This window comes from Prionailurus viverrinus, chromosome E1 (genome assembly GCF_022837055.1).
Source record: "Prionailurus viverrinus isolate Anna chromosome E1, UM_Priviv_1.0, whole genome shotgun sequence".
Lineage (NCBI taxonomy): Eukaryota > Metazoa > Chordata > Mammalia > Carnivora > Felidae > Prionailurus > Prionailurus viverrinus.
Genome location: NC_062574.1, coordinates 10733831 through 10760547, shown reverse-complemented (window position 1 = coordinate 10760547; position 26717 = coordinate 10733831). Strand labels below are relative to the sequence as shown.

At 57.2% G+C, this 26717-nt stretch overlaps 1 protein-coding gene and 1 long non-coding RNA gene across 5 annotated transcripts; one reads left to right on the top strand and one right to left on the bottom strand.

Moving 5' to 3' along the window:
- B9D1 (B9 domain containing 1) lies at window positions 1–19247 on the bottom strand. Of its 4 annotated transcripts, XR_007146961.1 has the most exons (10): window positions 19176–19247; window positions 18233–18383; window positions 17892–18151; window positions 17189–17355; window positions 15080–16564; window positions 13754–13885; window positions 13368–13436; window positions 11098–11281; window positions 10886–10997; window positions 5709–5737 (listed from the first exon to the last, which is right to left on the bottom strand). XR_007146961.1 is itself a non-coding variant. In XM_047833313.1 (8 exons), exons 2-8 carry the CDS (start codon window positions 15140–15142, stop codon window positions 186–188), a joined length of 615 nt encoding a protein of 204 aa, XP_047689269.1. In that variant the 5' UTR covers window positions 15143–15209; window positions 15583–16324; the 3' UTR covers window positions 1–185. The 4 variants fall into 4 exon arrangements, 2 of the variants coding, with proteins under 2 accessions (XP_047689269.1, XP_047689268.1); XM_047833313.1 differs by lacking the exons at window positions 11098–11281; window positions 13754–13885; window positions 17189–17355; ... (1 more) ...; window positions 18233–18383; window positions 19176–19247 and adding exons at window positions 1–328; window positions 594–661; window positions 4437–4499 and having other exon boundaries at window positions 5641–5737; window positions 15080–15209; window positions 15583–16324; XR_007146962.1 differs by lacking the exons at window positions 5709–5737; window positions 11098–11281 and having other exon boundaries at window positions 10933–10997.
- On the top strand, window positions 16181–26717 carry LOC125151837 (uncharacterized). Its single transcript, XR_007146963.1, has 3 exons — window positions 16181–16291; window positions 19763–19854; window positions 26556–26717. It is a non-coding gene; the product is annotated as an uncharacterized LOC125151837 (long non-coding RNA).

The window sequence follows — 26717 nt, the reverse complement described above, 5'->3', positions numbered from 1 at the left end:
TGTGAAAAGGTGATGCTTTATTATGTAAAAACCTCCACCCACCCCCTTTCCCAGTCCCACGAGGCCACGAGTCAAGCAGATGTATCCGAGGCCAACTCTCTGGAAGGACAACCTGCTTTGTCTGAGGACGGCCGGTCTGGCGGGCGGGGCCCGGTCCGGTGGGCGGGGGTAGGGGCTGGGTGCCTTCACAGGGGGCGTCCTGGCGGCGGGCTGGGCCCGGAGACGCCCTGCGTGTCAGAAGGCCCAGTGTCGTAGCCCAGCTTCCTCATGTCCTTGGTCACCACGTTGAAGAGGAGAGTGACAAAGCCCTGAGAGCGGACGCGGGTCACTGGGAAGAGAAGGGCAGCATCAGCTGGGCTGCTTTGGGAGGCTCTCGGCCTCAGCGTTTTCTCCTGTAAAATGGGACTGACTGCCGGGCCCATGCCCCTCCCTGGGAGGTGCTCTGGGGAAATGCCTGGGCCCTGCCCCTGCACTCCCTCTGCGTGCCTGGCGGGTCTCTGGCTTCCACCCTGTTGCGTGGGGGTCTCCCCAGTCTCTCCCAGGCTCCAGCTTGCCTGTGGGGTGGGGGTGGGGTTGAGGGGATCAAGCTTTACCTTCCCGGCCTTCACCCTGAGCCACCACCTTGGGGTCTGTGTACTCGGGCCGCCGTCCCATGAACCAGCTGGAAGACAGGAGACCCTGGGTGAGCAGATCCTTTGCCTGGCCATCCCTCAGCCCCGAGACATGGGCTCTCCCCCTGCTGCAGAAACCAGCAGCCCTCCTCCAAGCCCTGTCCTAGGGCTGGACCCTGGGCACAACCTTCCCACGCCACCTCCCTCTGCCCGGGAAGGTGAGTCTGGGTGCCATGTGTGGCTTCCAGCAGGCGTGTGGGGCTCTGTGCCCCACCCCTCCTCAGCTGGATGCCGGGCTTTCCTATCACAGTCACCCATGGCTTTGAGGGACATGTGGGGCTGGGGGCACGGTGGGAACCCAAGTGGAAATCCCAGAAAGAGGACGGCAGCATGATGTGACGCTCCACCCATATCTGGGAGTTCAGCATCCTTGGGGCGGGCAGAGGGGCCAGACCTGGGCTCTCCACTTTCCTCTCAATGGTGTGGGATCCCGCGCAAGTCACTTGCCATGTCTGAACCCTTGAGCCCCAGTGCCTCTCACCTGTACCTAATGGTACCTAGCTCCCCAGGCTCTAGGTGAATGCACTCTGTCAACTACCATGAGAAACATTAGCCCTCCTATTTATGCCTCTTGCATAAATGCACCTGCCCCAAGGGTGGGCTTGCTTTGGGGTGACCGACACGATCACCTGACTCCGCAGTCACTGATGTGAGGGGTGCACACTCAGTGCCAGGGACCCTGCCATGCCCACTGTCCACCTGCCCCTCACAGGGGCCCTGGTCTGTAAACCCCCGCCTGTCAGAGGCTAAGGGCGGTGTGGTGACATGCCCAAGGCTACAGGCAGGGAGGTGAGGCAGGGCCTCCCCTCCGTCCCAGTTCAGCCGGCCAGAGCCTCACCTCCAACACATGCATTCAGGCCGGGAAACCCTCCCGGGGCCCATTCCCGGCAGGGTGGGCCAGGTGTCCCATGCAGGAGCGCTTCCAGCCTGCGTTCTGGGGCCCGGCTGGTGGCAGGGGGGACCAGTGACGTAGCTGTGGGCGGTGGGCTCCCCACAGGGAAGGAGGCCCCTCTGTCTATCGGTCCAGGCCCAGGTTCCGGCATTCCCAGAGCAGGCTCTGCCCTGCCTCCCACTACAGTGGCCTGCACTCTGCCCCAGCGAAGCCACCCTTCCTGAGCAACACCCCTCCAGCTCCAGCTGGAATCACCCCTTGGCCCAGGCCACCCCGACTGAGCCAGCCCAGGCCCCCAGCCCACCGGCTGCTGCCCAGGGGAGGAAGCAATGCCTGCCCCCTGCTGTCTGCAGCTCCAGTGACACCCAGTAAGGCGCTCACTGGCTCCCAGCTGAAAGAGAGAGAGAGAGAGAGAGAGAGAGAGAGAGAGATGGGAGGGGGACTGGGAAGCCAGGGTTCCAGCCAGGCCTGGATGGGCGTATTGCCACTTCTCTGTGCCTCAGCGTCTCCATCTGAGGAGTGGGGCTGTGCACCTCGCAGGCACAGGAAGCAGCCACCGCGAGCGTGGCACACCCCGAGCACCCATACCCAGAGCTACCAGAGCCAGTGCGTTGCTTCCTCTCCTGAGGCCCAGGAGGGCAGACGCTTCAGGGTAGGGTTGAGCGCCCGTCCAGGCAAGGGCCTGAGGCAGGGAGGGCTGCAGGGGGCTGGAGGAACCAAGTCAGAGGGCACGTGAGGGCAGGGGAGAGGGCCCGAGGGCAGCAGGGCAGAAGAACGCAGGGCCTCGCAATATCCTAGCTGAAGTTAACGGTAAATGCGGAGATGTGCTCGAGTGGTTTCTAAAGCTGTTTTAGAAAACCATTTTTGTCGCTACATGAAGACTAGATGGGAGGCGCTGTCATAGGCTGGATAATGGCCCCCAAGATATCAGGTCCTAATCCCTGGAACTTGCAAATGTGACCTTATTTGGGAAAAGGACCTTTGCACGTGAGATTAAGGTGAGGATCTTTAACGTGGGGAGACTGTCCTGGATTATCTGGATGGACCCTAAATGCCATCACCAGTGTCCTAAGAGAGGCGGAGGGAGATGTGACACAGGGGAGGAGGTGACATGTGAGGTCATACACGTGACTGCAGAGGACACTGGAGCGATGCAGCCGCAGCCACCAGGAGCAGGAAGGGGCTGGGAACAGATTGTCCTCTAGAGTCTTGGCGAGGGGGGCAGGGAGCACGCCCTGCCGGGTACCTTGATCGCAGCCCAGTGATACTGACTTTGGACCATGAGAAAAAAATGTCTGTCATTTAAGCCTCGAGTTGGTGGTGATTGCTTACAGCAGCCCAGGAAACTAATACGGGGCTGAGTGGGCCGGGCCAGGCCAGGCCAGGCAGCCGCGGAGGCAGGAACGAGAAGTCTCCTGCGGGAGCAAAGGCCACTGGGAGCCAGTTACACGCCGGCCTCCACGCGCGCCGGGCCACGTCTGGGAAGATTTTGATCAAACCGCCTTCGCTAATCAGACCTTCCTCCGGTGTCTGCAGTCCAAGCACACGCGGCCTTGCCCAGAGGAGACGGTCCCCTGCCCCGAGCTGCCGTCCCTGGGGCACCGGCAGAAACTTTGCCTGCCGTGTGAGCCGTAAGGCCTAACTTCCTCATCAACGAAACCCTTTCCTCAGAGGGCCCTGGCCCTGAGACCCAGGCTGCCTTCAGCGCAGCATGAACGGCCCGGCCCTGGGCAGCTGTGTGGGCTCAAAGCCCTTAACCTCCCAGGACCCGCCGACGGGCACTGCCCCCACTTTCCCGACGGTCCCATGGGGCGGGTGGCGTCCTCTCTAGCTTCCACTGGCCCAGGGCACCGGCTAATAGGCCCCTTCCCGTCATGGTGGCCTCCCAGAGGGCAGGGGGCACCCCAGTTCGCCCCTCCCCCGGGACCCAGAACTCGGGGAGGCCTCCCTGGCTCAGGTCCAGTGCCGTCCCTCTGCACAGCAGGGCTCCGGCCAAGGCTCACCCCGATACCGGCCAGGCCTGCCGGGGGCTGCTCGTCAGCTGCCACCCGGGGAGCCAGACGGTCCTCCATTTCCCCCACGTCGTCCTGCCTGTGAGCAGAGGGCCCGGGGCCCGCTCCTGGCTGAGCTGGCGGGGAGCAGAGGAGGCTGGCCGCCGCGCTAAGCTGACAGGAGCTTCTGGCCCCGACCTCGAGTCGGCCGGCCCTCCGAGCTTCGACGCGGAGGCGGTGAGGGGCAAGAGGCCTGGGTCCGGTCTCCCCCACATCCGTGCTCCAGCCCCCCTGCCTCCCGGGTGTCCCCCCCCCCGCCCCGCACCACCACTTACCAGCGACACCCCGTCCTTGCCACTCCTCACACGCGAAGCCCGTGGGCCTTGCACATGCAGTTTTCCTATGTCTGGAACATTCCTTCCCCACATCGCCCACCCTGGCCCTTACCTCTGCTCTAGTCTCTGCACAGATGTCACCCCCTTGAAGAGGCCCCGCTGTGAGGCATTTCCTGACGGAAACTGCCCACCAGGAGTATCGGTGCCGTTCTGTTCGGCTCTTACTGCCGTACCCTCCCGCGTCCTACCTTTTTAACGTCATGTTATGCCACGAGCATCTCCCCATCTGCTCTGCTCTGACCAAAGGCCGTTAACGTGGCCCAGGGTAACGGCGCACGGCCTTACGCGGCTGGAACGGTGGCTGAAGGGAGCCCAGCGACCCCCGGAAACCACACAGCCCCCGCTTCCATTTGTCCCCAAAGACAGAGCAGCAGGAAGATGCGACGAGGTTGCCCGGCACAAGTGAGGGGGGACCGTGACAGCCCTCCCTGCGCCCCCCCTGCTTAGGTCAGAAGGAGGGGCTGGAGGCGACGCGTACGAAACTCACCTCGTAAACTTTTGCAGTTTAGACGTGGATTCTGGGACAAACATGGGGATGGTCCTTTTGTGCCTGAAACAAATGTTTTCACGGACACGTGTGCCGAGTCACAGAAGAGTGACGAACTTCCTGAGCCTCCCGCGAGCAGGAGCTGTCAGATGGGCGGTGCCAGGTCAGCGGCAAGGCCAACCCGTCCGGCTGGCAGGGGCCGCACCCACCGGGCCCGGGCTGGGTGCTGAGCGCCGGGAGGCTGAGGCGGGGAGAGCGGGCCCGGCCTCTGGGAGGCCAGAGGCCCCGCGAGTCTTGTTTCTTTCAAAGGGTCAGGAGGATACAGAGGGCTACAGCCGTCCGGCCCGGGGTCCCGGCTCACGTGCCCCTCAGAGGCTCCGGCCTCCACACGTCCAAAGGTGCCGCCACCTCCACGGCCCAGTTTGGACGCCCTTCCTCCGGGAAGCCCCTGAGAATCCCCCCGACCTTCCCCGCTGTGGCCACCTGCCCCAGGCCTGCCCCTCACACCCCGTCCCCCACTCCTCTCCACACACCTCCCCTCACGTCTTGCACTTTCTGTCTCGGCAACGAGACTCCTCAGGGCATTTGGTGCCCGCCGTCCCTCCATCTTCCTCCACCATTTCCAGACAAACTCCCGTCCTCTGGGCCCCAGAACACGCTGTGTCCATACCCTGTCACCGTGCTTAAGAACACGGTCGCTCCTCTCCGTCTGTGTCTACTAGTCTGGGGGCTTCCGAGGAAGGGCCCAGGTGGTCACACTAACGCCAGCAGGGCCGGGCACAGAAGGGGGATTAGCGAGAGCTCGCGGGACGCTGAGTGGCGCGGAAAGAGAGGCGTGGATGGAGTCTGAGCCGCAGCCCCAAACTGCCTGCAAACTCTGTCGCTGGGCCTAGCCCCTCGCAGGATATCCCCTGGTGCTTCCTGCCGGGGCCTCTGACACTCCCCTCACCCACCCGCTGTCTCGGTGGGGGGGGGGGGGGGAGGCAGCCCTAGCTTCACCCATGTGGGTCTCCTTCCAGATATGGGCTCTAACCCACAGCCCCCAAGCCAAGTTGCCCAGGCGCCTGGGGACCCCAGTGCATCCCCAGCCTAGAGGTGACATCCGTCCCAGGAAAAGGCCTGCTGGGGGTGCCCTGGTTCTCAGCCAGCACGGCCCAGCAAGGGAGGGACTGCGGCCCAGGGACCAGTCAGAGCCAGGACCTACCTGCCGGGCGAGAAAGGCAAGTGCACTGCCCCATAGCCTCGAACCACATCGTTCCCAAACACGTCTGGTCCATACACACTGAGCACGATCTGTGGCCCTTGGGAAGAACAAGACGAAAGGTCAGCAGGTGGTGAAACTGGGGGGGGGGGGGGGGGGAGGTGCCAGGCAGAGAACCCGGATGGTGCTCAAAGCCCCAGGGGCTGTGGCTGCGCAGAGGGCAGGAGTGGACACAGGTCCTGTCCCCTGGGTCCGTATATTCACCCTCTGAATGTAGGGATGAAATCACTGCCCCAGGTGACAGGTGAGGTGAGTGGGTGCGGCCCCCAGGCAATGACCTGCCTTCCCGGCCTCTCGGCTTCCTCCTAAGACAAGGAGAGTAGTGCCTGACACAGAAGAGCTCCGTGTTAGGGAGAGGTTCGTACCAAACAACGCGTGCCGAACATGGTACTTTGGTTTTACCCATTTTTTAAAAACTTTATACAAACGGAATCCTATAGTATGTGTATTGTTACTTAGCTTTTTCCTTTTTTTAATTATTTTTATTTATTCATTTATTTTATGTTTTATTTATTTTTGAGAGAGAGAGAGAGAGACAGATAGAGTGCGAGCAGGGGAGGGACAGAGAGGGAGACATAGAATCCAAAGCAGGCTCCAGGCTCCGAGTTGTCAGCACAGAACCCAATGCGGGGTTTGAGCCCATGAACCATGAGATCACGACCTGAGTGGAAGTCGGACGCTCAACCGACTGAACCACCCAGACGCCCCTCTTTTTTTTTTTTTTTTTAATTTTAGAGAGAGACAGCATGAGCAGGGGAGAGGGCCAGAGGGAGAGAGAGAGACTCTTAAGCAGGCCCCACACTCAGCACCAAGCCCCATGCGGGACGCGATCCCACAACCCTGGGATCATGACATGAGCCAAAATCAAAAGTCAGACGCTCAACTGACTGAGCTGCCCAGGCACCCCGGGACCCAGCTTCTTTATAATTCAACATCACGTTTGTGAGATTCTATCAAACTGTCATGTACGGGGTTTTGCTCGTTTTCAACGCTGGGTAACATTCTAGCTCCGGACAGAGAATGAGGACGTGGTTCACTCTAGTGCCGATGGACACGTGGGTGGTTTCTCCCTGGGGGACCCCCCGATGGGGAGACTATGCGCTCTCTGCTACTCTCGTCCAAGCTCCGGCCCCCTGTGCACGCACGTCTCTGCTGGGTACGTGTCCGGGGCGTCCCGCGGGGTACGCACACACTCGGGCTGAAAAGAGAACGCGGGGCCGTCTCCCAAAGGGGTCGTGTCACCCACACACTCCCGCCCGTGACTGGAGTTCCCTTCACACCACATGCTCACGAAGCTTAGGATCCTTCCTCCAGCATTCTCCCCTGAGCTATTCTGGTGCGTGGGCTGCGGCACCTCACGGTGGCTTTTAATTTTTAATATTTATGTTTTTTAGAGAGAAAGAACATGAGCAAGGGAGGGGCAGAGAGAGAGGGAGACACAGAAACCTAAATAGGCTCCAGGCTCCGAGGTGTCAGCCCAGAGCCCCACGCGGCTCGAACTCACGAGCTGTGAGATCATGACCTGAGGCCAAGTCAAAGGCTGAGACGAGCCACCCAGGCGCCCCTCACGGTGGCTTTCATTTGCATTTTCCTTAACTGTAATCTTTCTTACTAAAACAAAGCTGAGGCCCTGCTCCGTGTCTTGTCACTCAGATGTCCCCTTTTGTGAAGTACCCGCTCAGCCTCTTGCCTGTTTTTCTACCGGATGGATCTTTTTCTCATTGACGTGTAATGTGTATGTGTGTGAATTCTGCGGCCTGTCTTTTCGGGCCAATTGCTGTCTTCTGATGAATAGAAGCCTTTAATTTGAATATGGCCAAATCCCTGGATCTTTCCTTTAAAAAGTCCTTTGAAGGGGCGCCTGGGTGGCTCAGTCACTTAAGCGTCTGACTTCAGCTCAGGTCAGAATCTCACAGTTCATGAGCTCGAGCCTCGCGTGGGGCTCTCTGCTATCAGCTTGGAGCCCACTTTGGATCCTGTCCCCCTCTCTCTCTGCCCCTCCTCTGCTCGTTCTCTCTCCCCCTCTCTTTGAAAAAGTCTTCCCTTACCTGATATCATGGCTCTAGCATCCTAGGCTATCTTCCTGAAGCTTTACTACTTTGCTTTCACATTTCTATTTACACATCCACCTGGACCTGACTTTTGTGTAGGTGTCGTAGGATGCGGGGATCCGGTTTCTTTCCCTGTGCATATCTGACTGTCCTGGTACCTTTTATCAAAGACACCTGCTTTCCCCTCCTGCTCCACAGTGCCCTTTGTCACAAATCAACTGTCTACGTAGGCTTAGGTCTGTCTTGGGGCTCTCTTTGGATCTGTCTCTCCATGTGCCAGAACTACACTTAGTTATTCTGCTTTAAAATTAAATTGAAGCTTGATGTATGGTGCAACGAGTTATATTTTGATCTTGTAAGGAATTTCTTTTTAAAATGCCATTTTAGGGGCGCCTGGGTGGCGCAGTCGGTTAAGCGTCCGACTTCAGCCAGGTCACGATCTCGCGGTCCGGGAGTTCGAGGCCCGCGTCAGGCTCTGGGCTGATGGCTCAGAGCCTGGAGCCTGTTACCAATTCTGTGTCTCCCTCTCTCTCTGCCCCTCCCCTGTTCATGCTCTGTCTCTCTCTGTCCCAAAAATAAATAAAAATAAACGTTGAAAAAAAAATTAAAAAATAAATAAATAAATAAAATAAAATGCCATTTTCGATTCACTTTTTATGCACGTATTTTAGTTATTTTTATACAGAAAGCCACTGGTTTTTGTGTGCCCATCTCATATCCAGCATCCATGGAAACTTATTAATTCTATAACTTCTCTGTAGGTCATTTTGCACATTCTTTAAAAAAATTTGTTTACGTTTATTTATTTGAGAGAGAAAGAGAGTGGGCAGGGGATGGACACAGAGAGAGAGAGAGAGAGAGAGAGAGATTGAGAATCCCAAGCAGGCTCTGCACTGTCAGTGTAGACCCTGATGCAGGGTTCAAGCTTACGAACCGTGAGATCATGACCTGAGCCTAAACCAAGAGTCAGATGCTCAACCGACTGAGTCACCCGGGCACCCCCATTTTGCACACTCTACATACACAAGGTTACCTGTGAAAAACAATTCTGTTCTCCCTAATTCTTATGCCTTTTGTTTGTGATGGTGCCAGCAGGAAGGAAATTTCACTTAGGAGAGGTGTTATTTGCTCTGTTTTATAGAAAACCTTCATCAGATTAAGAAAGTTTCCTTCTGTTCCTAGTTTGCTAAGTGTTTACCACGAATGGATGTCGAATTTTATCTTGGTTTCTTCATTTATAGGGATGATCGTGACTTTCCTTCTTTTTAAAGCAGTGAACCACACTGGTTGATCTCAGATGCTCCACGTACAAGCTTTGTATTTCTGGAATAAACCGTACTTGTTCAGGATGTATTATCCCCCTTCCATCCTGCTAGATTTGGCTTACGAATATTTCGTTTGGGACTTTTTGCCACCATGTTCAGGGTCTGGAATGATCTGGAGCTGAGCTGCTTCTCCCTTCCTCCCAGGGTGCAGCACCTTGAGGTCTCCATCCGAGTTGTAGGGATTTTTTTATTCTTGTGCCCCGAACCCAGTGCAGCTGTCAAAAGTCTCAGTCAGCCTCTCAGTCACCTCTGGTGGAGTCAGCAAATACTTGCAGGGGTGATGTGAGTGGGATCATGTCTCTAGATTTTGTTTTCTCCCGGCTCTTGGCCTGGTAAATCTCCAATACTTGGCCAGCTCCCTGAGGCCTTCAAAGAGTTGTGTTTTTTTTTTTTCTTTTTTTCAACGTTTTTTATTTATTTTTGGGACAGAGAGAGACAGAGCATGAACGGGGGAGGGGCAGAGAGAGAGGGAGACACAGAATCGGAAGCAGGCTCCAGGCTCTGAGCCATCAGCCCAGAGCCCGACGCGGGGCTAGAACTCACGGACCGCAAGATCGTGACCTGGCTGAAGTCGGACGCTTAACCGACTGCGCCACCCAGGCGCCCCATGTTTTTGCTTCTTAGTAGTTTATCCACCTCTCCTAGCTTTCCTCAGCAGCAGGAGACTGCTCCATAATCCAGAGCCCCATTCCAGGAAGCCTATGGAATGGGGCGCCTGGGTGGCTCCATCAGTTAAGCGTCCGACTTTGGCTCAGGTCGTGATCTCATGGTTCGTGGGTTCGAGCCCCACATCGGGCTCTGTGCTGACGGCTCAGAGCCTGGAGCTGCTTCAAATTCTGTGTCTCTCCCTCTTTCTGGCCCTCCCCCACTTGGGCTCTCTCTCTCTCTCTCTCTCTCTCAAAAATAAATTAACATTAAAAAAAAAAAAGCATCTATTGAAGCATCTTACTCATGGACAAAGACAAGATGCAGTCCAGGCAGCCCTGCTCCGGACCCTCTGTACCCAGTAAGCCTAGGCCCCAGGCCGGCCACACGAGGCAGAAAGGCCCAGACTATGAAATCAGATGGACCTGAAAGCCAATCCGCACTCAGCTCCTAGCTATAAAGTTGAAGGCAAATGACATCACTTTCTGTGTCAGTTTCCTAATGTGGGAAAAGAAATGGAATGCAATCTGCCCACCACATAGGATTAGGAAGCTAGGAAAAGCACACATGGGGGGAGTATTCACAGCCCCTTTGGAGCGACCCCAGACTTTGCACACAGTAGGCAGTTATTAAGTGAGAGCGAATTCCAACTACTGGACAAGGCAGATCGTAAACACCGCAAGCAACGGGGGCGCTGGGAAGGAGGCCAGAGATGGCAGCGGGAAGGGGTGTCCCAGGCAGAGGGGACAGTACGAACCAAGCCTCGGAGAGGTGCCTCGAGGGATGTGCACAGGAGGTGTGGACGGCTCCGGTCTGGCCGCAGCACAAGACTCGATCGCAAGCTGAGAGCCTCGCAGGCCAGACCGCCACAGCCATGGACACCAGGCTGTGTCCTTCCCAGCCCCAGAGCCGTTCAAGGCGCAGGCTGGGGCCTCACCCGATCGGCTCTGAGCTCCCAAAATGTCAATTGCACAGCATGTAGACGAACTGGGGTGGGGAAGTGGGGGGAAGCGGCCAGGTGTCAAGAGAGCCCACGGCAAGGCTGACATAAGGGCCCCGGAGGTGGGCAGTGGAGAGCCGAGAGCGGACAGTGGTGGCAGGATGAGGCCCGGACTGTCCTGGGGGCGCCTCCCCGTCCCGGTCCCCGCAGGGCCCCCGGGGACTCACAGCCGTAGGGGTTGGTGCTTTTAAAGGTGACGTCGATGGGGAAGTTCCACACCAGCGCCTGCCGCACGTCTTGGCTCTTGGATGTGATCTGTGAGATGCCCTCCTCCAGACCCTGTGAGCACAGAGACAGTGACAGCCCGAGCTCCAGCTGCCATGCACGCCCCCTACCTGGGTGGGCGGGCGGGAGGGCTGTGTCCTTCCCTTCTGCCCACATGCTAACTTCCCAACAACAGGGTCTGCGAGGTCACGGAGCAGCTCCTAGGTCTCTCCGGGTTTTATTTCGTTCGAGCTTGACGGCCTGGAGCCAACTGGGCGCAAGTTCTCCCCTCGCCAGCCCGAGGAACCGGCTCTGGCCGGCCGGCCCCTCGGATGTCACCGATTTCACCCCGACGCTTCCTGTCGGGGCACAAGTGCGTGCGATTTTCCCCATCACCAGACAATCCTGCCCTCCTTCTTCCTCCACCCGTCAACCAGTTCGATGCTCCCTGCCAAGCAAAACTCCTTGAAAGGTCTGTCCGTTACTCCCTGGCTCCAGCTCCTCCTCTGCTTTTCTTTTGAGAACCGACTTCAATCTGGCTACAGGCTCCCACTCTACCAACGTGTTTTTGTGGCGTAGCACCAGGGACCCCAGCATCGCTGTATCTATGGACACTTCTCTGTCCTCAGTTCACCTGACCCAGTGGCAGCGCTGGACCCGGCCGATCGCTTCCTGACACACTCCCCCTGCGGGGTTTCTGGGACACGGTACGTACGTACGTCTTTGGGTCTTTCCTCCTCACGGGAGGGGTGGTCCCCACTGTTGCTCTCAGCACTTGCTCCTTTCGTGTGGGAGCGTCCCGGGTCTCCGTGTTGGGACGCTCCTCTAACCGGCCCTCGTGACCTCAGCCATCTCGGGGCCGCCAACGTGGTCTGGGTGTGGCTGATTCCCAGACCCGTGTCTCCAGCCCGGTCCTTGCCTCCAACCTGCAGATCAGCACGGCCCCACCCCCAGTGCCCACCCGGCACCTCCGCCTGGATATCTAGTGGGAACCTCAACACTTGCCAGGCCGAGTCTGGAAAGTTCTTCCAGATCTGCTCTCTCTAGTCTTCTCAATCGAATGGCAGCTGTGCTAAGTGCCCAGGCTAGAAAGCTTGGTGCTACTTTTAACTACTTTCTGTCATGCCCCTCTTCTGTCCAAGAGGAAACCCCGTTGTCTCCCGTCTTGTTCGACCACCTGTCATCACCCCCCATGCCGCACCTTGTCCACGTGCCGTGTCTGCTCCTCTGTTTCTGGTAACCGTCCATGGCATCCCTGCTTTGGCCCTTGCTCCCCTGTCTACTGGGAACACAGAAGCTGGGGGGAGCTTTGAGAAACACAAGACGGGTCACTTTCTCTCTGTTCTAGACTCTCTGAGGGGGTCCCAGGTCACCCCGAGTGAGGCTGTGGTCCTCACTCTGACTTACCGTGTCCTCCAAGGCCTGCCCCGTCTTCGACACCCCCTGCTTCATCCCCAGTCACTCCCCTTCCTGCTCATGCTCCTCACTGGCCTCCCTCCTGCTCCTCAAGCACGCCAGGCGCGCCCCTGCCTCAGGGCCCGTGCGCCGCTGCTCCTTTGGTCTGGAAAGTTCTTTCCACAGACTTCCGCATGGCTTATTCCCACACTTCCTTCGGGTCTTTACCCAAAGTTACCCTCTCAGGGAGGCCTTCCCTGGCCATCTGATCTAGATTCCAGCTTCTCTCTATCCTGCACACCTCCCTGCCCGACTACTTTCTCCTTGGCACTTTTCACTAGAACATACTAGAACACTAGTACTTAGTGTCTGTCTTGCCCCACAAGAATGGGCACTCAACAAAGTCTGGGACTCTTGTCTGGCTTCGTTCACCACTGTCTCCCCGTCACCCAGAAGGCTGCCAAGAGTTATTCAGTTAGGGGGTTAACAGAAAGTAAGTATTGTCACCTCGCCGTGCAGAGGAGGAGACAGGCTCAGCGAGGCTTCGACAAGTGCTGCACACAGTAAAGCGTGGAGCGAGCCGACATGGTCATCCCAGCCCATCTCCTGGTGGAGACAGACTGTTCCCAGGGAAGTCTTGCAAGGACAGCTTCCGTTCTGCCTCCTGACTCCCCAGAGTCCTCCCCATGAGCTAGGAGAGGCCAAGTGATGAAGGGACTTGCCCAGAGGCTCCACAGGGTGGCCACTTCCAGGCTGGCCCTCCGGGGCCTGCGTGCCTGCGCCACCCATACATGCCGCCTCGCTGCCGTGTGCAAGTTCCCGGGGTGAGGCTTGCGGGCAAGCGCAGCCTGGATCCGGGAGCCCGCCCGTGGCTGCGTCCTCCACTCCAGCTTTCCCAGGAACAAAGTCGTGTTTTAGAACCCCCTGAACTCAGTGTCTACCTCTCAGTGCATTCTGAACTGGGAGAGGAGGGGATGTACGATGGACACCTTGAGAAACCCCAACAGTCGCGGGGGCTGTGAGTGAGGGAGGCCCAAGAGCCCAGCTTACCGCCGTGGGGGCCCAGTCCTGGCCATACACAAAGCAGTATTTGCAGTAGAGATCATCATACTCAGGAAACTGTGGAAACAAACACACACAGGTTCTGTTTACAGGGACTCGTTACAAGCTACGTTGGTCAGGTAAGGGCAGGTAAGGCCATGTTGGCCAGGTAAGGGCAGCTGACGGGAGTTCTGAACACGGGGCGCCTGGGGTGGCGTCTAAGAGACAGCCGGACGAGGAGTTCGGCAGAGGGGCCGGGGCCCGAGATGTGGGAGTCCAAGGGAGAGTCCCAGGCTGCTACTGCCCTCGAGCCTTTGCCCAGCCTCTGCCTTCCGTCTGACATGCCCTTCCCATTCCTTCATCTGGCAGACTCCTGTTCGTCCTTCAAAACTTACCTTCCAGAGAGCCTGCCCTAACCTCCAGGCTGTTTCAAGGGCCACCGCCTCGCGCTGCCAGCCCCTGGTCCTTCCTTCCGTCAAAGCTCTGATTGCCCGTGTTTATTTCTGCCAACCCCATCTGACTGCGAGCTGAGAACAAGAGTGATGATGTTTTGGTGTCCCCGATGCTTGGCACGAGGGTAGGCATAGAGAGGAGGTCTAAGGGAATGGTGAAGTGAAAGGTCTAAGAACCCGGATGCTAGCGGGACAGAGAGCAAACACAGGGCTGGAGCTCAAGGCCTGAAGAGGGGGAGGGGCCCACAACTGAGTGGGAGGCACAGTGGGGGTGGCAAGCGGGCTGACAGTAGAGGTAGTTGTGATGCTGCCCAGCCAAAGGCCCCTACGGGGACAGAAGAGGAGCAGACAGTCTTGGGCACTAGGACCAAGCCGGGGGGGGGGGGGGGGGGGGGTAGGACCGGGTGAGTGCACGGGGGCATAATCCCAATGAAACAGGAAGGCAAGAGACACCTACTAAGAGATCGTGGCAGGGCTTTGCCCAAACCATCTCACTTAATCCTCACAAGGATATAATCAACGCCATCTTCCAACAGCCTGGAAGGGTAATGCAGCAAAGCTCTGGCACAAGACAGACCGGGTTCAAATCTCAGCCTTGCCACTGCCTTTGGGCAAGTGTTCCCCCATCTGTAAAATGGTGGTGTTAGTAATACCCACCTCCCAGGACTGTTGTGAGGACTGAATGAGCAGTGCTGGGCGCCAAGTCTGACACATAAGGAATACATGGTGCGTATATAAATATGACAAATGGTTCTTCTCAAGTGTAGGGGGATGGAGGGTAGCGTCTCCTTGTGTCAGACTGGACAGACTCTCCCTGGATCTTTCCATCATCACCATCGTTGTATCGGGTCGCCTAAATCACCTCCATTCTAATCCAAGTTTAAGGATTCGAGGGCTCAGAGTGCGGAGCACTTGAGGACCGAGGCCCAGCGTGCCGGTCGGATCTCGGCTCGTCCCGTTACACCCGCGTTAGGCTCCTGCCCGTGACTCAACAGAGTGGACACGATCCGAACCAGGGATCACAGGCTCGGCCGAGCGTGGCCTCGGTACCAGCTCAACCTCTCGAGGTCTGTTTCCACACGCGCACGTCGGGCGCGAAGACTCCGCCAAGCCTCTCAAGGGCTGGTTCCCCTCCCCCGTCTAACCCAGGAAGAGGGAGGCTCACAGGAACGACGCGCCTCTCCGGAGCCACACAGCAGCCCGGGAGATCGCGGCATAGGCCCCGGGGGGAGACAAGGGGAAGGCCGGGCAAGGTCCACGGCCGCTCACCTGGGCGCTCTCCACCTGCCCGTTGACCATGAGTAGGAAGACGCTGGGACCCGCGGCCGCCATGGCAGGCTGGGGGCGCCTGGAAACGACCCAGGCTGCGCTCGGGGTTGCTAAGAGGCGCCGGGTTGCCCTGGAAACAGACGGCGTGGCGCGTGGGACACGTTTCTTGGGAGCGGCACCTTCGCGGAGGCGAGCGTATGTGAGACAGTACGCAGGCGCAGTCAGCGGCTGCTGGTGCGAGGGGCGGGGTTTTGGGGGGAGGGGCTCGGCAGTCCCACCCCTCTCCGGGGGAGCCGGGACCGTCCACGCAGGCTGGGCGGGAGCGTGGGCCCGTTGTGTAGAATCCAGCCCCGCCGTCCGATCCGGTTACACCCGCAGGGAGTGTGTATCCACTCGGCCTCGGCGCTGCCCGCCCCGAAGCGCAGAGGCCCGCCCTGACTCAGGCGGGCCAGGAGCCAAGTGGTGCAGATGCTCTCCGCCACGAGATGTCGCTGTGGCGCTACCTGGAGGATGGCGGCCAGGGCGTGCGGAGGAGGGATCCTGATGCGCGACCACCGCGTGTCGCGTGTCGCAGGCAACGCTCGAAGGCCGCGAGTCAGACGAGGCTCGGGGCCGCCCGGGTTCTGGAGAGTCTCCAGCTGGGGCCCAGCAGCGCCCAGCGTCAGGTCAAGGGAATGCCCCTTTGGGGCTTTTGAGGTCCTCGCCCCCCCCAAGAAGTTGTGTAAACAAACTTGGGAGGGACCTCCATAAAACTTTAGTCCAAGCCAAGGCTCCTCAGTGTGAAGGGGGGAAACTGAGGGCCACGGAGGGGCAGCACCTGGCATCGCAGTCATCTGGCCGTAGGGGGAAGTGTGAGCCAGAACCCATGGCTCTGCCTGGTTACTGTTCAAATAACAGTGACTCCCTGGCCGTCCTGCGTAGGTCATGGTTTCTGTTAACACAGCAATCCGATCCTTCTTAGCACCCACTGTGGTTTGTATTTGCACATTTATTACTGCCATGACTCGGGCTATTGCTTGCCTCCCCTCCTCTAGACAAGCCCGCCTGTTGCCTGAGACCAGGGGCCCCACTGATCCTGTGTTCTGGTTGCCTGGCACATAGGAAGCACTGGTAACATTGTTGGATGAAGGAATAATTGTGAATACATCTCAATTACTCCAAGAGGAAGCAGATCCCGAGAGGGGAGTTTGCTGGGAACAGTCACAGCGGCAGGTAAGTAGCTGGATCAGGGTTCAAACCCAGGACTTCACAGGCTAAAGATCCTCACTGCCTCCTCTGTCTGGTCCCAGGCCGGGCCCAAGGACGCTTCTTGGCCAGGGTGGGAAAAGTGGCATTAGAGACCTTATCTCTGATCCAGGAAATGAAGGGATGCACAGGCCTGTAGACTTCTGGGAGGCCAGGCCCCCAGCAGGGACCCCAGGTGATCACCCCCTGTAGCAGCCAGCTGTTAGCTTGGAAGCAGACCAGGGGGCTCCCATCAGACACCTGTGCGGGAGAGGGAAGGAGGGGTCAAAGCCAGCAGGGACCCACTGACCACTCCCTGAGAGGCAGCAGAGATACCTGATTAGGGGAGGGGCCGGGGGCGGGGGCAGCCAGGGTTCCCACCTCTGACAGGAGATGCTGACGCTGGGGAGGCCAGATGGTTGGGGGCCCCAGTGCAACACACAGAGCTCAGAGCTCGGGTGGACTTGGTCATCCCCCCTCCCCCCATCGCTCACACCCTCTTGCCAGTTAAAATGCTTTCTCCCACAAATTCTACCACTCTTGCCTGACCCCTTCCTCCTTGTGGCTTTTGAGGCTCAGTATTACACAAAAGTCAGTTTTTAACAAAACGCTTGTGTTTTGTCAGATAACCAGGGGCTTTCCAGCGGTTCAAAACCTGGCTATGTCAAAGGCTGCCCCACATTCAAGCAGGACCTAAAGGGGAAGTCTCCCCAGGGGTTGGGAAGCCCCTAATCAGGGGTGCACATTAGCTGCTTGCCTGGGTGTTATGGAATAGGAGACCCTGGGAGGATGGCCAGCCTGGCTCTACCGAGTCTAGAGGCATTAGGAGGGGCTGTAGGGGAGGGCACGTCTCGGGGCCTGCTTGGGCCCAGCTCAAATCCTTACCACCAGTTCAGAGGGGCCGGTGGGGGGCTTGGTGCACTGGGAGCCCTCAGGCAGGCTGGCCTCCGGGTCAGGACAGTCAGGGTGGAGGCGAAAGGCATCTTTGCAGGTGTGGATATGCAGTGGTCTCAGCGGGACACTGTGCAGCTCTCGGGGTGGGATGTAGGGATCTGCTGGGGGCGGGGGAGGGTGGGGGAGGGCGGGGGAGGGCTGCGATGGGCGGACCCTCAGCCAGGACTGATATCCGGCAGGTTTGCACCAGCCCTGCCCTGCCGGTTGGCACACCGCAGAGTTTCCCTCCCTGCCCCAAGTCTCCCTGCCCTGAACCCAGTCCTGAGCTTCCAGTCCTCCCTGACGCTCCTCACCTCCACCTCCCTCTGCTATGGCTCCATCCTCCCCTGCATTCTCACGGTGCTCCCAGGGAAGCTTTAAGCCTGGGGAGGAGGCCAGGAGCGTGCCCAGGGCCAGCCTTTGGGGCTGGGAGCTGACTCAGGCATAGTGGAGCGTCCCCGCTCACCCTCTCCCCTGCATGCTGGCATCTTTGGTGCTGACCATTGGCTGGCCAGAGCCAGGCTGTTCTCCGGGCTCGGGGACTATGGGGGTTAGTGCCCCCGCAGGTGCCCCAGTCTCCACCTTGGCTGTCTGCCTCGCCCAGTCCAGCGCCCCCTGCTGCCCTCAACCGTCCCAGGCACCTCTCCCATCCTACCGATATCAGCCTCAAACCCTTGGGCCCAGCAGAGCAGCCGCGGGAGGAAAGGTTGGGGCCGGGTGGCCAGAGGGACCGGCTGCACGGCGCTGCTGAGAGGTGGTGGCCTTGCCAGTCGAGCCAGGGCCAGGCCACCGGACACAGAGCCCTCACTCCCTCCTGGGGACAGGAGCAGCTCCTCCACACGGGAAATGCTCTTGCAACTGTCCAGCACCAGGCGGTCTGGGCCCAGGGTCACTCTGAACTGGGACCGAGGCCCGCTGTAGAGATCAGGAGGTAGTGAGCCTGGGGGCCTCCCCTCTGGAGCCCCTCTCCACCACCCTCCCGGGCCCTGCACCCACCTGCCAAAGCAGCTGGCTCCTGCGAGCACCCACTCTTGGGAGATGAGGGCCCCCTCGCAGCGGTAGCGGGCATCCAGGAAGATGCTTGCCTGCCAAGGCCACGCGGCCGGGCCCTTCCTGCTGTTGGCCTCCGCCGGCCTGATTCCCGCACCTCAGGAAATGAGGCCTCACAGCTCCGCTCCGGGACCCCCACACCCGGGGCGGGGGGGTCTTACGTTCATTTCTTTCCTATCTGGCCCGCCGCCTTTCCATCCAGGCCCCTGCTAACCTCTGCAGCCCCAGATCCGACCTCTCGCCCCCCTCCCGCCCGAGGCCAGGCTGCCTGTGATGCGATCCTGTGTGAGCTGGAGAAAGCTACCTAACCTCTCAGGGTCTCAGTTTCCTAGTTCCACCCCGAGGGGTCTTGTGAGGATTAGAGGGAGAAATGTAGGTCAGAGACTGGGCCCATCATCTCCGCCCTGCCCACCGAGAGAACTCCTATTCAGCCTTCAAAGCCCACTTTTGTGAAGTCTTCTTTGCATGCCTGTCCCCAGCCCCTCCCCATCTTCCCTGTGGGGAAGATTGCCTCACCTTCCTGCCCAGAAGCTCAGTGTAGGTGGGTATCCAGCTCTGCTTGCTTTTCTCTCAAGATGGGGAGCTCACTCATTGCTAAGGCAGCCGGGCCTCATTCAGGTGCCTTCACCCTGTCCATGTGGTTTGACCCTCAGGATCTTCAAAGGTCAGGCCCCATCCACATGGAGCTCCTCCCTGGAGGCTACACACCCCCCACTGCCTGTCACCGTGTCTGTCCTGCACCCGAGTTCCTGTTACTCGAACCCAAGTCTGGGTCATCAGTTTTAAGAGAACCTGGACTCTCAGCCCTCCAGGGATGGGTGCCCCCCACCCCCCGCGGAGGCCACCTCCTTCACCCTCTATCCCCAGCCCCCTTCCCGCAGCCTCTTACCAGACAGGAGCAGCAGCACCGGGAACATTTGCATAGCAGGCCCCGGGTCTCGTCCCCACCGGGTCTGGCCTCCTCCCCGCCAGCCCAGGACATTTAACGTCTCCGGCGTCCCCTCCCCACCACCCACACAAGGCCCACGTCACCAGGCAAGGGGGAACTGGCCTGGGAAAGAGGAAGCGGCCATGGCAGGACTGGCGGGGGGCGGGCGTCCTGGCGACAGACCTAGGCCCATCCTGGTGACCGCAGCAGGGACTCACATCCCGCCCTGCCTCCAGTCTCAGGTGACAGGTGGAGAGGGCAGCTGGCCCGAACCCACAGCAGTACTGATAATCCCAACCCCCCCTCTGTTGATGCCCCAGCGAGCTCTGGGGCGCCCACACCGAGGGTTCCCCACAGCAACTCCACGAGAGCCGTCCTGCCACCTCCCAGTCCCTGTTACAGATGGGGAAGTCGAGGCTCGGAGAGGTGAAGTGATTTGCCGAGATCAGTGTTGGAAGCAGAGTTGGATTCAAACCAGAGTCTCCGCGACTCCAGATCACCACATCCTTCCCTCTCACAGCTCTTCTCGGTCTTTCTTCCTGGCTCAGGCGCTCGGCTCTTCACGCCAAGAATGCTTGTGGGCTCCCCGCCAGATGCAGCACAGGCCAGACCACAGCTGAATCCCCCAGGCAATGCAAAGGTAGGCCCTTTGTGGCGTGTCACGCCCCTCTGGCCCCTCCTGCGGCTGTCCCCCTGCCCCCCCGGCCCCCCAGCCTCACGGTGCTGGACGCCTGCGTGCACACCGCCTTCTTACAAATCGTATGTATTTGTTTTCGCTGAGGTGGAACTCACATAACCATTCTTTAAGTTACAATTCAGTGTACCCCAGTGTCTTTGCACATGCTCTTTTCTTCAAGCCTGGAATATCCCTTCCACCTTTGCTGCCTGAAAGCTCCTTACTGAACTTCAAGATCCAGATCAATGTCCCCTCCTTCAGCCTGCCTTTCTTCTGTCCCCCTGCCCCATGTTGGTCCAGGGACTTTCTCTGGACCTCTCAGGCCCCCAGTCACAGCCCCACCCCAAAAAGGCTGCGGTCTGACCCGGACTCCCAGACCACGCTGAGAACTCTTGTGAGTGCCCGTGGAGAGAGGGCACATTGGAGCCACTTACTAATTGCTTGTGGAATGCCTGCATGAGCGAGTGAATGGGTGGGAGTCTTTGGGGGATACTGGAGGGGGTAGGGCTGGAGTCTTAAGGTTCCAGCCGCAGGGGGTAGGTGTAGATTCAGGGAGGGGGAGAAGAAGACTCGGGAACCCCAACCTCCAGCAGCATGACAGAATAATCGGGTCTGGGGCAGAGCCCGACATAGAACAAAGGGCCCTCAGTTTCCGTCTCCAGCCTGTCTCCGCTTTTCAGTGTGACCCCGGGCAAGTCATTGCCTTACTCAGGATCTCAGTGTCTGCATTAGTAAGAGAGGGGCAATGCCTGGACTATCTCGTTCTCCTGTTGAGTCATGGGAAGGGCTGGGGGGGGGGCTTCCTGGCCCCTCCAAATCAACCTCCGCGACTGGGGCAGGCCCTCTTAACCCCTGATGTTCAAGGGAGGAAGCGCGTGGAGTGGCTGCTTCCGGAGTTAGCCAGCAGAGGGAGCTGTGGAGAAATGGGTCACACAGTCTTGGGTTCTAATCCAGACCCTGCCCCTTAGTAGCTGTGTGAACCTGGGCTGGGTGCTTAAGTTTTCTGAGCCTCAGCTTTCCAGGCACACCTGTCTAGTGGGGCTCAGTAAATGGTAGCAAGGGTCTCCACTGTGAGGATGGGGATGTGATTGGAGTCCAGGTCGCTGGTAGACAAATGGAATTGCTGGCCAAATTCTGGAAAACACTGTACGTCTTTTTTTTTTTTAATGTTTATTTATTTTTAAGAGAGAAAGAGAGAGACAGAGAGACAGAGAGAGCGTGAGCAGGGATGGGGCAGGGAGAGAGGTAGACACAGAATGTGAAGCAGGCTCCAGGCTCTGAGCTGTCAGCACAGAGCCCGACGCAGGGCTTGAACTCACGAACCGTGAGATCGTGACCCGAGCTGAAGTCAGATGCTTAACCGACTGAGCCACCCTGACGCCCCAAAACACTGTAAGTCTTTGAAAATCATTCATCTTTGGGGTGCCTGGGTGGCGCCTCTCTGTCTCAAAGATAAATAAACATTAAAAAAATGTTTAAAAAACACATTCGTCTTTAGGGGCGCCCGGATGGCTCAGTCGGTTGAGCGTCCCCCTCCTGATCTCAGCTCAGGTCTTGATCTCGGGGTCGTGAGTTCAAGCCCTGCGTTGGGCTCCACAAATGGGCATGAAGCCTACTTAAACAGAAAACCATTCATCTTTAATCCGGAGGAAATAAACACGTCGGCCGAAGCCAGGCAAGTTACGTGAAGCGTGTTCACATGTCGGGCACATGACACGTAGGCCACATGTAACAGAAAACTCATTTGGGGCTTACATACATGGAGGTCATTTGTCTCAAACATACAGTCCAGAACTGACAGGGCGGCTCGGCTATGCCGTCGGGGACCCAGGCTCCTTCTATCTTCCTGTTCCACCTTCTTAACATGTGGCTTTTGTCCTCATAACCAGAAGGTGGCTGATTCCGCTTCGTTCCGGCGAGACTTTGTGTAGGATGTGACATCCCATACAAACCACTGATTGGAGGAGGGCTTTCGGACACAACCCATCAGCCAGAACTACTTGACAGGGCATGTCTAGCTGCAAGGGAGTCTGGGAGCTTGAGCGTTTTTCTGTCCGGGCTGCCCAGGATAGGACAGCATGGGACAGGGCAGTTAGAATGAGCGTCGCATTAGCCAATTCTTCAATTCCAGGGTTGCTTCTGTTGATCTTAAGCTCATCTCCACATCTAGCTTTTGTTTTCCTCCGTTGAGAGACACGGCCGCCAGAAGTATTTCTTTGCTTCAGGAGAACATGACCGTGTGGGCATGGAAATAAGGGAGTAATGGATCAAACTTTGCCTCAGGCAGTTGTTGTGGATGGGGTGGTATTTGGAACATAAACTAACTCTTGTGGCGTGGGCACCCACTGATGCAATCAGATGCCCAGTAGCTCAGAACATGCTCGACCAATCCGCGTGGACACCTGTTGAGGGGCCGGACTGCCTCACGCCGGCAGAATGCCGGCCCCCGCGGTAGGTGTTTCGATCCACGGGTGCCTCAACTTCCACAGCTGGAAAATCCTGTCCTGTTGGGTGAATTTTCAGATGACACTACGTCGGTCAAAGAAAGCCTTGTGGCTCTTGACGTGTAATCCCTGGCCTGTGGGTCATGGGTGGGCCAGGGGGCATGGGTGGGTCAGGGTCATGGGTGGGTCAGGGGTCATGGGTGAGTTGGGGGTCAGGGGTGGGTCAGGGGTGGCATGCCCGTGGCCTGACTGGCTTGTGGGAGGGGGTGCAGGTGCCGGTTGCTCCTCATGATCCTTCCCTGCCTCCCCAGAGTTCCAGCCCCAGAGGGAGATGGGTGGTGAAGGGAAGGGAGAGAGGTGATCTCCCCAGGAGATGGTGGGGACGCTCTCTGGCAAGAGAGGCTGCTGCGGACTAAGAGAATCTAGGATGATTTCTTATTTTTTAAAGTTTATTTTGAGACAGAGGGAGAGAGAGAGAGAGAGCACATGCACGCACCAGCAGGGGAGGGGCAGAGCCAGAGAGAGAGAATGTCAAGGAGGCTCAGTGCTGTCGGTGCAGAGCCCGACGCGGGGCTCTATCCCACGAATCGTGAGATTATGACCTGAGCTGAAATCAAGAGTTGGACGCTCAACTGACTGAGCCCCCCAGGCACCCCTAGTATGGTTATTTATTTATTTATTTTTGTTTATTTAATTCATATAGGAATAGAATTTAGAATGTATTTATTTATTTATATTTGTTTATTTAATTCATATAGGAATAGAATTTAGTGGTTTTTGTTTTCAGGGATAGAATTTAGTGACTTGTCGCTTACATATAATACTCAGTGCTCATCCCAGCAAGTGCCCTCCCTAATCCCCCTCACCCCTTTAGCCCTTCCCCCCACCCAACACCCCGCCAGCAACCCTCAGTTTGTTCTCTGTATTTAAGAGTCTCCTATGGTTTGCCTCCCTCTCTGTTTTTATCTTATTTTTGCTTCCCTTCCCTCGTGTTCATTTGTTTGGTGTCTTCAATTCCACATATGAGTGAAGTCATGATATCTGTCTTTCTCTGACTCATTTCGCTTAGCGTGATACCCTCTGGTTCCATCCACGTAGTTGCAAATGGCAAGATTTCATTCTTTTTCATCACCGAGTAATACTCCATCGTATGTATATACCACATCTTCCTTATCCATTCATCAGTCAATGGACATTTGGGCTCTTTCCATGCTTCGGCTATTGTAGATAGTGCTGCTATAAACTTTGGGGTGCATGTGACCTTTCAAATTAGCATTTTTGTATCCTTTGGATAAATACCTAGTAGGGCAATTGCTGGGTCGTAGGGTAGTTCTATTTTTAATGTTTTGAGGAACCTCCATACTATTTTCCAGAGTGGCTGCACCAGCTTGCATTCCCAGATGTCACTTTAAAAAAAAAAAAAAACTTTCTTATTGTTTATTTATTTTTGAGAGAGAGACAGAGTTCGAGAGGGGAAGGGGCAGAGAGAGAGGGAGACACGGAATCCGAAGCAGGCTCCAGGCTCCGAACTGTCAGCACAGAGTCCTATGCAGGGCTTGAACTCATGAAATGCGAGATGATGACCCGAGCTGAAATCGGACATTTAACCGACTGAGCCCTCCAGGTGCCCTCCCCCACCAGATGTCACTTTAAAAAAATTTTTTTTTCAACGTTTATTTATTTTTGGGACAGAGAGAGACAGAGCATGAACGGGGGAGGGGCAGAGAGAGAGGGAGACACAGAATCGGAAGCAGGCTCCAGGCTCTGAGCCATCAGCCCAGAGCCCGACGGGGGGCTCGAACTCACGGACCGCGAGATCGTGACCCGGCTGAAGTCGGACGCTTAACCGACTGCGCCACGCAGGCGCCCCCAGATGTCACTTTTAAATGGACCGAAGTCACCCAGGCTGGGAAAAGGGACAACAGAAGGATGATTTTTTTTTTTAAGTGTCCCAGATGACAAATCCGTGTAAGTGTCTCCACGTGGTGCTTGAGAAGAATCCAAGTGGAGATTACATTGTTTAAGTGACTTCCTCTACTTGATGAAAATTCGTGATTTCAAAACATGCTGTCATAGGGGTGCCTGGGTGGTTCAGTCGGTTGACTGTCTGACTCTTGACTTTGGCTCAGGTTATGATCTCACCATTTATGGGTTTGAGCCCTGCATGAGGCTCTGCACTGACAGTATGGAGCCTGCTTGGGATTTCTCTCTCTCTCTCTCTCTCTCTCTCTCTCTCTCTCTGCCCCTCCCCTGCTCACTTGCTCTCTCTCTAAAGAAGCAAACTTTAAAAAAATAAAATAAAACAACATTGTCTAAAAAAATGCTGCTGCAGGGGCATCTGGCTAGCTCTGTTGGTGGAACGTGCAACTTTTGATCTTGGGGTTTTGAGTTCAAGCCATTGGGTGTAGAGATTACTTAAAAATAAAATCTTTAGGGATGCTTGGGTGGCTCAGTTGGTTGGGCCTCCGACTTCGGCTCAGGTCATGATCTCACTGTCCGTGGGTTCGAGCCCCACGTCGGGCTCTGTGCTGTCAGCTCAGAGCCTGGAGCCTGCTTCGGATTCTGTGTCTTCTTCTCTTTCTGCCCCTCCCCTGCTCATCTGACGGTTCTAGAGTGTTTCTTCCTCATAGCTATGAAATGTTTCCCCTCTGAGAAATGGTGGGGTGGATGGGGTTCCTGGTGCCACATTTTTGGGGTGGTAGATATTGCAAAGTGCTTTCCCATCCGTTCAGCTGCATGGCCCCCCACAATAGCTGCAGAGGTGGGAGGTAACAGCCCCCCCACAGGGGACGAAGCCAAGAGGCTCAGAGCTGGACGGGACCTCTCTAAATTGCACAGCAAGGTGGTAGTGGGCGGGGCTAGAATCCAGGTCTGCTTCTGGCTGGCTCCTGCAGGGGCGTGGCCTCGATGGGGGGTGGGGGTAGAAGGAATGAACACCGAGACGAGTAAACGGATGTTCACAACAGTGTGAGGCAGGGATAAGTGCTAGGAGGAAGAAATAAAACAGTGCAAAGGACTGGAGAGTGATGGGGGTTATTGTAGGTGGGTGCCCAGGGAAGACCTCTTAGAGGAGGAAAGTTTGAGCAAAATCCCAAGAGAAGTGAAGGGGTGAGTCACGCGAGGACCTGGGGTTGAGCACTTCCAGAAGAAGCCCAGTCAGTGCAAAGGTCCGGAGGTGGAGTTTGCTGGAGGAACAGAGAGGCAGGCTGGAGCCCGCTCGCACTGACTTGCACTGACTCACAAAGACAGCTGTGCCCAACTTTGCCTTCGGTGATGTCACATCGGTAGCTTGAACTCAGCCACAGAGGGAGCATTTACACCACAGAAATTGGTAAATGCTAAACTCGGGGCTTTTGAGTTTTTATATTTGATTGTTTTTCGGAGAGCCACAGCCGCCTGGCACTGGGGGCAGGAGATGGGTTTGGAGAGCTCACCAGGGCCTCACGGCAGTGGAGGGTTTTGAGCCAAGGAGGGATGTGAAGTGACTTGGGTTTTAACAGTTTCCGGCCACCATGTGGGGAAGAGACCATGGGCCTTGGGGGTCGGGGGTCGGGGGGTCTGGGAGGCCAGTGAGGGGGCAGATGTGAATCCAGAAAGGATTGCCAGATTTAGCAAATGAAAATACACAACCGCCGGCCTCAGGGAAGCTGATCCCTACACCTCCCTTCCGTTCTTCACGAGTGGGGCGTGCGGGGCCGGGTGAGGGACTTGACCTATGGGAGCAGGAAGCTACTGCAGGGACACGATCTGATCTGTGTTTCCCAAAACCTCTCTCTGGCTGCTGTGCAGAGACTAGGGTCCAGGAGCAGGAGAGGGAGCCCAGGGGACAATGCAACAGGAAATGATGGTGGCCGGGACTAGGCCGTGAGCCGGGAGGATGGCGCTTCTCCACCTCGGGCTCCCCTACTCACTCTGCTCCAGCTCCAGGGACACTCCTGCCTCAGGGCCTTTGCACCTGCTGTTCCCTCTGCCTGGACTGCTCTCCCATCAAATCTCCACAGGGGATTCCTTCCTCTCTCTCCCCCTTCAAATCCTTGCTGCAATGTCACTATCTCTGTCTGGCCTTCCCTGACCATCCTGTTTACAATAACACCCCCCTCCCTGCCCCCCCGCCCCCACATTACTTCCTACTGCTGCCCCCTGCTTTATTTTTCTGCATGGTGCTTATCACCTTCTAAGACCAGTGTAATTGAGTTGATTTGTTCTGCTGCTCTCTTTCAGCCAAAATCTGAATTCCTCAACTGCAGAGACTTCTGTCTGTCTCACGGCCGAATCCCCAGAACCAGGAACGGCGTCTGGCACACGGTAGGTGCTCCACACCATTGAGTCAGTGACTGGATGTTCGCATTTGGGCCTGTTGGAGGTTGTAGATTGGAGGCGTAG